At 33.2% G+C, this 11,392-nt stretch overlaps 4 protein-coding genes across 5 annotated transcripts in view; 3 read left to right on the top strand and 1 right to left on the bottom strand.

The window, feature by feature from the left end:
- Positions 1 to 599: 599 nt before the first annotated feature.
- Positions 600 to 1,854, top strand: BORCS5 (BLOC-1 related complex subunit 5). Its single transcript, XM_081973968.1, is given in 3 exon segments — positions 600 to 1,071; positions 1,073 to 1,336; positions 1,394 to 1,854. Coding segments are annotated over 3 exon segments (816 nt in total). The 5' UTR covers positions 600 to 735; the 3' UTR covers positions 1,610 to 1,854.
- Positions 1,855 to 2,025: 171 nt separating this feature from the next.
- LOC145725274 (uncharacterized) lies at positions 2,026 to 3,938 on the top strand. Its single transcript, XM_081973969.1, has 3 exons — positions 2,026 to 2,185; positions 2,317 to 2,490; positions 2,795 to 3,938. The coding sequence occupies exons 2-3, from the start codon at positions 2,421 to 2,423 to the stop codon at positions 3,154 to 3,156; spliced, it is 432 nt and encodes a 143-aa protein (XP_081830095.1). The 5' UTR covers positions 2,026 to 2,185; positions 2,317 to 2,420; the 3' UTR covers positions 3,157 to 3,938.
- A 298-nt stretch (positions 3,939 to 4,236) lies between these two features.
- Positions 4,237 to 7,135, top strand: spn-A (RAD51 recombinase homolog spn-A). Its single transcript, XM_081973967.1, has 6 exons — positions 4,237 to 4,466; positions 5,644 to 5,991; positions 6,047 to 6,255; positions 6,404 to 6,533; positions 6,607 to 6,745; positions 6,806 to 7,135. The coding sequence occupies exons 1-6, from the start codon at positions 4,380 to 4,382 to the stop codon at positions 6,910 to 6,912; spliced, it is 1,020 nt and encodes a 339-aa protein (XP_081830093.1). The 5' UTR covers positions 4,237 to 4,379; the 3' UTR covers positions 6,913 to 7,135.
- Positions 7,136 to 9,222: 2,087 nt separating this feature from the next.
- Positions 9,223 to 11,392, bottom strand: part of pnt (ETS transcription factor pointed) — a 95,797-nt gene continuing 93,627 nt past the window's right edge. For both annotated transcript variants that reach the window (XM_081973965.1, XM_081973966.1), the window contains one exon: positions 9,223 to 10,438. In XM_081973965.1, the coding sequence (XP_081830091.1) occupies positions 10,375 to 10,438 (64 nt within the window). In that variant the 3' untranslated portion in view covers positions 9,223 to 10,374. The remainder of the gene's footprint in view (positions 10,439 to 11,392) is intronic.

Here is an 11,392-nt window from a genome sequence, read left to right as displayed (position 1 = left end):
AAATTAATCTCTGCAAGCTCTGAAATTACGGATAATAGATAGACACAGGAAACTATAATGGTGATAAGATGCAGTACTCATGTTTTATCATACATACATGAAAGTACTCGTATATTTATGTTATGTGTTGTTTCTTGATCTCCAAACAAAATGTATGACTGTGTATGGGTGTAACCAGGATGTACGATTTTTTTCCTATCAAAATCTAATCTTATGGGTTTTTCTTTTGCCAGTTCACGATAATTTCTGACAAGATTGTCTAATTATTATTATTATAACTATTATTAGATAGTACATTAAAACTATCCTTAAAAATTCAAATCCCATATATTTCTTAGTTTTAAGACTACAACGCTAGCTTGGAGAAAATTTGATTATTTTGGTTAAAGCTTGGCATTGTTATAAGCCCGTTTGTGGTATTTTCGAGCAAATTTCGCTCCTAGGACCATGAAAAAGCCGTTTGAAGGTCGCAAACGTTGAACGTACCATTTACTCCATCATTGCTAAAATCTGAACGCACTGAGCATGTTCTATCTCGCTCTAACCTTAACGATACGTTGAGAAAAAGGCTAGTCAGTTGTCAATTGACATAAGTCATTGTTACACACAGTCAAGTGTAAACAAATAATAACAAAACAAGGGTCAAGCTAAATAATCAAATGTTATTTTAAACAGTAAAATTAAAAACAACAATTTTAATTTAAATTGTTCGTCACTCTACTAGTAATAAGAAACATGGGTTCAGAACATTCTAGTCACTTAACACCAAATCAGGATGCAACCAAAAGGGGGCAAATAAAATCAGGATTTCGACGACAACACACCATAGCAAATCCAGGCTCGTGCAGTGCCGAACAGCCCCCCACAGCTGAAGACAGTGATAATGGAAGGTCTACATCACCCGGTCCCAGTGTGTGTAGTGACACTGACCTTCCCTACATTAGTTACACTGTGAATAGACCTATAGGAGACTCTCCAAAACTAGCTAATAAACAATTACTAAAACCTAAATCAGCACCAACACGTAGGGCACAGACTTTCAGGCAAAGCAAAAACAAAAGCAGTTCACAGTAGTATTGTGGTGGTTCATGGTATGGATGGTAACTCAAGTGATACTGATAAAGATCCAGATGTTGTTAAATTGCAAAATATTCCCATGTTTTTACCAATAATGAGGGCCACTTTAAGTTTACCAGCTGCCAGAGATCCAGAAGTTTTAGAAAGGCTGGATCCAACCCCTTTTAGGAATCTCTGTTTAAGGTTTCAGAGGCATCTTACCACAACTGCTAATATGGTTGCCACTGAACAAAACCAGCTCACTCAAAGAGTTCGGGAGGTAATAATCTGTTCTATCTACTTTCTTTCACAGTCATGTTAACATATTTATTTGCAGATTGATTCTGACATAGCTAAAATGGTGGCAGTTGCAACAGATCGTCAGAAAAAGTATGCCAAATATGCTGATAAGTTGTCGCGAGTGCAAGAGTTGTCACACCAGTTAAATAGATGCCATATGCTGTTAAACCAAACCTTAGAAAGTATGGAAACTTTAAATAATTATTTAGATATTGAAGACAGGTTGGAACCTTTTGTTTGGACAACTGGATGAGATTAGGATAATTAGGTGCTACTAGTTACCTATTTTTTGTTAAATTACGCTTTATAGTTCTAAAATAGTGTGAGTGAGTGAGAATCACCTCAGAAATCAATTTGAAATTCAATATTGTTATAGTGTAGTGTAAATCCCATGTTACTGTTGCTCACCTTGTGTATTTAATTAACTAAAATGTAAAATATTCATTTTTTCTGAATATAGTATAATAATATAATCAAAAACCGTAAATAAAACTTCAATCAGGTTAATTTTTCAAATGCAAAGCAAAACATTTGTGTAAGGAAAAACAACTGTCACATAATTAGACGTATCACATGACCTACCTCTTGGTACAATGATACACGCAACACGTGAGCAGCAGTTTTTTGACAGTAGTTGACGCAACACATCATTGACATCAGTCATTATTATTTTTTGACGATTGATCTTTGTTTGTGTTGTTTTCGTAAGCTTTGGCCAGTGGGGTTTTTTCGTTCCGGAAAAGATTTAAATTAAATCAAATTTAAATTGGTTAAGTGCATAAGTTAGTCGTTCCCCGGGCTGTTTAAATTGATTATTCAATTTAGGAAGGTAAACGCTTTTCACACTACCGTCTACAGCGACTATTGTTCATACAGAAAATATGTTCTGTTTGTTCAAAGTTCTGTAGGCTGATAATTTTATTGCTATTGAATTTGGTTATCGGTTTATTTGTTGTCTAGATAAGTACTTCATCACAAAGAGGATGTCAAGTTCCAGGGTACCGCAATCTGCCACTATCTGCCTTTAAATTGGCCCTATTTTCAGTGAAATGTAAGCTGGAACAATGTTTTTTTCCAAGTTTTATGGTGGCCTACTCTGCCTTGGATTACTATTCACTAAATCCTTGTGTAAAGGTATGTACTCTACCTATTTATAATACTTACTGTTGTATTAGTAGAATTTATTCTGTTTTTATCAGACTACTTTGAATAAAACAAATTAGTCATAACTTTTGGACTTAGCATTCATTTATTGTTGAACATTAACTTTTTAGAAAAGTGTAAAAGGGATTTCTGGTTTGAAGGTTTTCCAGTTTTAATGTTGTGATTTCTCCTTGTTTTTTTCTGTGATCCCATTTTTTCTGTAGTGAGGTTTTTTAATTATCTGTAACACTGTAACAGTAATTTACAATGTTTTTCTAAAGAGGCATATTTTCAGTGGGTGATAAATGTGATTCTACATCCCTAATTGATGAATATCCATGTGATAAAACTACTGAAGCTTGTGAGGATGCCTTATGTGTATGTGGTGGTTCCTACAATGAAGTGAATGGCACTTGCGTGCTGCCCCAAACTACCACATCCAAGTATTCAAGCCTTGTGGATAACCAGGGTGATGGTTCCTTGCTGGCTGGTATTCTTATACCTTTAATTTTAATTACATTTGTGATATGTAGTATTTATGTAAGTAAACGTTTTGAACTGGGTAAGTGGTTAAGAGAAAGATTTAACCAAAGAAATAGAAATTATGATGAGTTTATGATTGGGCAGGATGACGATGACGATCCACCTTTAGTGTAGATTTTAAAGTGATGAACAGTTCCTACAACTTAATATACACATTATTGTTTTATATTATAGTTGTTTGACTGTCATATGCTATACTTTCACTACTTTAAGAGCCATATTTATAAAATCTGGTTTACTTCTACCAGACAGTTAATCCAGTTTTATATTAATGTGCCAAAACTATTATCAGGTTCCCTAATAATAGCCAAAAGTGCTTTAAGGCATAAACTTTCCATTTTTATTACTTTGCCACTTTGCCTAAACACTATAGTTTCCACTTTGTTAGTTTACCTTTTATCATAATTGACAATGTACTGAAATAGACTTATAAATGTTTTATTAACCTGTCTAAAAACTGGTTTAATAAAAATATCAGTCTTAAATAAAACAGTTTTTTATAGAGGTTTTTAAGTAGAGTTTGCGAAATTGTCAAGGTTGTATAGCTTTTACATCACTACAATTTACATACTTGAAATGTCAAGTATTTTTTCAACTTGCCATTTAATCCATTTATAAAAAAATGTATTTTTTAATCTAGTTTCCTTATTAAGTTTTTTAGTAGTTAAGTTTTTAGTATAATGTGCAAGTTTTACGATTTGCAACAACAAAGCTCATGGTGGTTGACTAGTATTACATCCTTTTGAGGAATAAATCACATTGTATATACTTCTTTTACTTTAGTTATTTATTGAATGTTAACTATATGCATTTTATAGAACTTGTGTTCCATCAACTATATGCGTATCTAAATCTGCATTTCTCGTTACCAAAGGTAATATAGGCATTATTAAATATGTTGTAAAATTGTTTGTTTTTTACCCCATAATATAAAACTTTTTAGAAAAAGGTAAATTTATACAAGTTTTCTTGTTTGATACTAACGTAGCCATTGTATACGTAGCGAAAGCCGTTTTTTGTTCAAATTTTTTACTCTCAATGACATAATAATTTCAACTTAATTTTGTTTGTTGTCATTTTCGTCTCAGTGTACCTCCAATGACATCACCGGTGGGGTGGTGTAGATGGAATCTGTCTGAAGTATTTCGACAGGATTGACATTTGACAGTACCGATTTGCCCAGTCGCATTTCGACATGACAACAACCACCGACTGTTTGTTTTTTGTTGTTAGATAGTTTTTGACAATTTCAATTCAAATTAATAAAATTTGTTTTATGGAAAGCCGGTAATAAATATTAATCTTTGTAGTTCAATTGAGCTGAATTTCAAGTCACAATGAGTGTAAGCGCAGCCTCTACCACAACTATGCAAGAAGACGAAGAAGTAAATGATTGCGGGCCACAACCACTAGCTAGGTTAGAGGTAAGCAGGAGGACATTTTGTTTACACTAATAGATTATGCCTCTTTTAAACGCACAAAACTTTTATACAAAAAAATTAATAGTCAAAAACGAAGACGTGATAACATCCCTTTTATAAAACCAGAATACTGGTAATTTTCTAGATATTCAATGGAAGAATTTTATTGTTTAATAATTTCATAGTTTCTATCATTCTATACTGTTTGAAAATCAGCTGTTAACTAAAAACTTTAGTTCTTAAGATTATTCACCAACTCATAATAATTTCAATTTGCCAAAACAAGTTCTAGAGTTTCGACAATTTGAAAACATATTAAGGGCAGCTGGATTTGTAGAGAAGACTTTCTTATTCATATTATTCTACATCTATCTAATTCTTGGCTCTTTTTTGTGAGTTTTCTTAAAAATGTCATTTCAAGTTCCCACTCAGCAATCTAAACATTGTGAGACGGGAGATTTAGGCAGAATGCAGAATAATGGTAGAGACCTACCACAATCTTTTGGATTTATTTCTGCCATATCTGTTCTGCTGTGAGGAATTTTTAATCACTTTTTCAGAAATTACTTTTTGAAACTTGTACACTGTTACCAATAGGACAAGCAATACAAACAGACAACATGTGTTGCCATATTGAATTTATTGTCCTGTAAACTTGTATTATTCTGAATTTATTAGTTTGATGTTTCCTACAGTTTTTATGTGTTACCTAAAGGCAGTTGAGCAGGATTTATAATGTAAATTGACAATTCTACACAAATTTTCCAAGGTTGTTGGCAGGAGTACATTTTTATCATCAAAATTGAACCAGTCAGTGCCACTCACAAGATTAGCTTAAAATCTACAGCTCTAAATTTTGCCCCTGCTTGCAATCATAGAACATTTGAATACAATTGCTTTCCAAGATCTTTTTTTTAATCACAATATAAGGAAAAGAGCAATGGCTAACATTAAGTTTTCATGGTCAGCCATTTTTAAGTGCTTGCGGCAAATAGATGGATCAACTGAAACATATAATGGATCCTCAATTTCAATTTGTAATCCAGCAAACATGCACAAAGAAGAAATGCTTGCTTTCACTTTTTGGTTGATTGTACTTCTGGATGCATTTAATGTTTAATGTAACACTACTTGTAATGCAAACTTTATATGGTTGTTATGTTAAATGAGAAACATTTAGGGTAACGGAATCAATGCTGGAGATCTGAAGAAATTAGAAGAACGTGGCTATCATACTATTGAATCGGTTGCGTTCGTTCCGAAAAAAGACTTATTAACCATCAAAGGAATATCAGAACAAAAAGCGGACAAAATCATTGCCGAAGCTTCGAAACTCGTACCGATGGGCTTCACTACAGCTACTGAATTTCACCAAAAACGTGCTGACATGATCACCATTACAACCGGATCAAAAGAACTCGATCGTTTGTTGGGTGGCGGCATTGAAACTGGCTCGATCACCGAGATGTTTGGCGAGTTTCGCACGGGAAAAACTCAAATTTGTCACACTCTGGCTGTGACTTGTCAAGTAAGTAAATTAAGTTAAATGATTACCACTGAAACTGATTTGGTTGTGGGTATAGTTGCCTACAGAATGTGGAGGTGCTGAAGGCAAGTGTCTTTACATAGATACAGAAGGCACTTTTCGACCGGAAAGACTGCTGGCTGTCGCTGAAAGATACAAACTGGATCCTCAAAAGGTGCTGGACAATGTTTCTTATGCAAGAGCTTACAATTCTGACCATCAGACTCAGCTGCTTATACAAGCCAGTGCTATGATGTCTGAGTCCAGGTGAGAAATTGATTTTTGATTTTATAAAGCAGCTTCTCAGTATTTATGTTTAATTTTTGCATTCATGTGGATTGAATTTGGGTAAGAGAAATTACACAGTTTTAAAAAAATAATTCTTTTGGAGTAAAATTTGGTTTTTAAATTTCAGATATGCAGTGCTAATTGTGGATAGTGCTATGGCACTGTACAGAACTGATTATTCAGGAAGAGGAGAACTTTCTGCCAGACAAATGCACTTGGCAAGATTTTTAAGAATGTTGCTCAGATTAGCTGATGTGGTAAGAAAGTTTTCTGATTAATGACATTTTCAGCTTATTTGGAAACAAAAATGTCTTATCTCTTTTATTCTAGTTTGGTGTGGCGGTCGTAATAACCAATCAGGTGGTAGCTCAAGTGGACGGAGCCGCCATGTTTAATGCCGATCCAAAGAAACCCATTGGAGGCAACATTATGGCTCATAGTTCCACGACGAGGCTGTACCTGAGAAAAGGTAAGATTTTTTAAACTTTTTATATCGCGGTTTTTTTTTGTAATTTTTTTTTTTTGTTAGGTCGGGGTGAGACTAGAATGTGTAAAATTTACGATTCTCCTTGTCTTCCTGAGGCTGAGGCCATGTTTGCGATTAATCCTGATGGTATTGGCGATGCCAAAGAATAGCCTATAATTTGTCGTTATTTATTTAAGTTAACCACAATTATTGTAATAAGGAAATAATTATTGTTGATTTTATAATTTTTGTTAAATGTCCTTCACAATGGACGTAAACATAAAGTTTTTTTCAACATTGCGTATAAGTTATGATTAATTTGAATCTGTCAGGAAAAGCAGCATTTATTTGTGAATAAATAGGTATGTTTTAGTAAAGTTATCTTATTAATTTCTATTTATATTTATGTGTTTAGTATTACGTTTACGTTAATTGTGAAAGAGGCATTAGATTTCAATGTGGTTGATTATAGAAAGTTAGTAGTCAGTAAAACACATCCATAACGTATTAAGGAGGATTTACCAAACATATTTAAGGAAGTTTAGGTAAACTGGAAAAATTGGTTTTAAAAGAGAACAAACTCAGCAAAGCTGCTTATGCTTTCAGCAAGGTTTGTCATTTTCTACATCTTACCAATTTGAGCATAAGTTGATTGAAATTAACAGGATTTGGAGTGTAGTGAATCACACTGGTCTTGTTTGGACAATTTAGTTTCAGTTTTATATGCCATTAAAGATACCCTGTCCTGTCTGGTTTATGTTGGGAAGACTTTGGCATTGGATGCTGACTATATTAAAGGAATTGTGTTGACGAATCAGATTTATAGGGCTAATCCTGCTGCTAAAACGTACTATCAATTATTGTACAACTGTGATCAGTGTGGGTTTGAGTTAGTTTAAATACGTTCAGTGCATACAACGGTTATTTCAGTTTATAACCAAATAGTAGTAAATAATTGTATAAAGACTAAAGATTCCTCCCAAAATGCAGTTTTTTTTCTAATTTTTATTTTCTTTCTTACTGGCATCTTTTTTTACAATTGCAAAAAAGATTATTTCTACAACAGTTTGTACAGACTTTCTAGGATCAATACCGCAAGCTGACTATCTGTGGTACCAATGCGTGTTATGAGTATGTTAAAAAAATGTTTTGATTTTTTTAATGCTTTGAGACAACTTCTTATTTACATACTTCCGAAAGTAACGATAAAGGCTTTTAAAAAATATGATCAGTGGAGGCATAGTTGAAACAAATCAAATATTATCAGCATAAAGAATACAGACTGTCCTGGCAAGTTGTTTTTCATACAGGGTGTCTGGGGAAAAACTGTAATATAGGGTGCGGCAAAACTTTTCTTTAATAATTTTAACTCGTGCGTAATTTAAAACGTGCTTTTAGGAGAGCGCATCTCGGGCTCCACACGGACAAACAATTCGACATTTAGCAGACGTATTTTTGGAAAGTGGCACAGTAAGGGATGTAAAGCATACTGGAAGACCTCATTCTGGTCGTTCAAATGAGAATATTGAGCCTGTTCGGACTGATGTTCGCGCAGAACCCAAAACGTCACAAGAAGACGCAATTAGGGTTATCCGACCGGATTTTAAGAAGAATTTTACACTTAGACTTACATATGTATAAATACAAAATTCAAACAGTATTCAGACTACAGCCAATTGATATTCAAAGACGTTTGCAATATGCACAAATCGTGATAAACATAGCGGAAGCAGAACCCATTTGATAATGAGACACGAGGCAAATTTTTGCCTTTCTGGCCGTGTTAACAAACAAAATGATCGGTTTTGAGGAATAGAAAACCCTCGCCTTATTCAAGAGAACGTGCAGTTTGATCGAAAGGTCGTTGTTTAGTGCGCAATATGTTCCGATCGAATCATTGGACCTTACTTTTTTGAAGATGCCAGGGGCGATGCAGTTACTGTTAATGGAGAACGATATCGAACAATGATACGTGAATTTCTGCAACCACAGTTGGAAGAACATGGCTTACAAAACTTCTGGTTTCAGCAGGATGGCGCTACATGTCATACAGCTCGTGAATCGGTCGTTCATCTTAGATATTGAGTGGCCGCCTCATTCCCCTGATTTGAAGGCACCAGATTTTTTCCTATGGGGATACTTGAAAAGTAAAGTTTACATTAAGGCAAACATTTGCGAAGAAATTACTCAAATTCCACTTGAATTAATTCGCAAAGTTATGTTACAAGCTCAAAGTAAAGTTGGTCATTGTCTGACTAGTCGTGGCAGTCATTTACTCGATGTTGTTTTGCATAAATAAGTTTATATGTTTTTATAAAGAGTTATCATAATATAAACTTAAATTTTTTGCCCTGAATTTTCGTGTATCTCAGAAAAACTTGGTGGGTAAATTTTGCCGCACTCTGTAATTATAATTCAGAAAATTTTGTAGTATACCGAAGTCGATGGGGGTAGTTTATCAAAATGGAAAGAAAACTGAATTAGAACCAATATAAGTATTTATTGAAACACTTTTCATTTAATACAATAGTTGATATAATGTAGGAATAATACAACAAACGGAAATCCAGGGCGAATCGTTCCCTATAACGAGAAGGACCGCAACACTTTAGGTGCGTTGTATTGTCATTAATAACTTAATTTAAAAACTAGGCTGAGACCACAAATTAAAAAAAGAATTAATCAACATGCTTTAACCAGGTATTTTTCAAATTTAAATAATTTATTTTATTACGTTTTGGCACTGATATGCACATATTTTTTTTATTCTAAAAACTTGTAAATGTATAAAAAGTGCTTACTTGGTTCATAAAATGTACAAGCGTGTTGATTAATTGGGAGACAGTTAAAAATTATAAATAATCCTATTTAACAGGAAAGACATCCAATATAAAAATACTTATCAAAGGGGGTCAACCTATTACCCCTCAAAAGTCCAATATTCTTCTAAATATAAACATTATTTTATTTTCAACTATTTGATTTTATAGGCTTATCACAATTAACATTTATATTTACATAAAACGGTTTTCACTAATAAGACTTTTTTTGTAAAAGTAGTTTTCAAACAAAATTGTTTTCTTTTGTAAGTAGTCTCTTTAGAAAAAAACAGAGGCCGAAATTTTGTGCATTGTACCTGTAATTTGATCATCCTAAGTATATTTATTGTCCGTCTTTTGTACGTATACAAAGTGTTTAGTCATTGATTTGTTAACGAATCCGAAGACACAGTGATTATTTTCAGCACAAGCAACAAAGTCTAACATTATTATTTTTTGGTAAAGAAAATCACATTGTATAATATAGTGATCTGCATGCGCGCAATTTCCATTATAGCGTGCAAGACGCGTTTTATTGCAGATTCTTAGTGGTTCCACAACTAACAAAACATATAATATTCTATATAACGTTTAGAAAAAAAAAAACGGTAATTTTGTTGAAGAAAAAAAACTTGAGAAACAGATAAAACTTATTCATTAACATCTCGGTTACTTATATTCAAGTTTCCTAACAATTTTATTGCAAAAATTAATAGTAATTATTGTTTTAGGCACCAATTGCAATTGCAAGCCAGAAGGTTTCGTTTATTGTCTTGAGTTTTCAGGATTGTTCCATTGCTTTTTCTTTTTTGTTCAGTCGTCTTCTTTCTTTTCTGGTTTGAGATCAACCATGGCGTGTAGTTCTTCTGGACTATAGCTGTAATAAAATGTATATCAATTAGTGGATGTTTTCGCTAAACAGATTTTAATGTACCGATGTGTTGCTTAGGTTAGTATATCTTTGGACTGTGTCTGAAGAAATCTGTGTGTGTTATTATATACAGGGTGTTACACAGTGAACGGACATCCTGTATGTAATAAAACATACTGACCTTAGATGTTTATATCTGGACGTACGATCATTTTGAAAATTTGCAAAGTTTATGTAATATGTAACGCTCTATCAATCTAAAATAGTTACATCATTGCCACGTTGCGGTTTGGACTAAAAAGTGGCATTCTTATTAAGTTCGGAATTGATTCATTTTTTGGTAATACTAGACTTTGTTGATTTATGATTGTTTTATTCAAAATACTAAATGAATAAAATGTATAATAATTGTTCCTATTCGGTCATCTTGATTCGTAGAAAACATTTTGATCACAGTTTAATAAGGACTTAATAAGGAATAAATTGATTCTAACTTACGTGTTTGTGTTTCAGTGTCTTCGAAATGATGCATTTGCGCATCAATGTTTGTACAAACTTTTTTGCTTAAAATTGATCAAAGATTCGTTCCTTAAACGTTGTACAAGTTCTCAATAAACACCCTGAATATTAAAATAATTTTAGGGCAACGCAGTAGAAGTAAATAAAGCCGATTTTTGTTTGAAAAAATTAGTGTTTTAATGAGATTTTTCGTTGTAACTGTTTTTTACACCAAGCCAAAAAGGAACCTTATTTACTTTGAAAATTAAGCTGTTGCGCTGGAAATTGTTCCTGTTTGAAGACTTTTTCTGTCTCTTTAGCAGCAGTAAGCAAAGACAAAAACTGTGATTTTTCCTTAAAAACAAAATAGTCTTAGCAATTAGGCTAGTTAAGGTGGATGCAAATAAGGTCAATTTTTGGATCAACAAATGAGTGTTTTAATAGGGTTTTCGAAGCAGCTAT

Source organism: Ips typographus, linkage group LG2 (assembly GCF_016097725.1).
Source record: "Ips typographus isolate SLU linkage group LG2, UJ_Ityp_2.0, whole genome shotgun sequence".
Taxonomy (NCBI): domain Eukaryota; kingdom Metazoa; phylum Arthropoda; class Insecta; order Coleoptera; family Curculionidae; genus Ips; species Ips typographus.
This window is presented reverse-complemented; position numbering and strand designations above follow the sequence as displayed.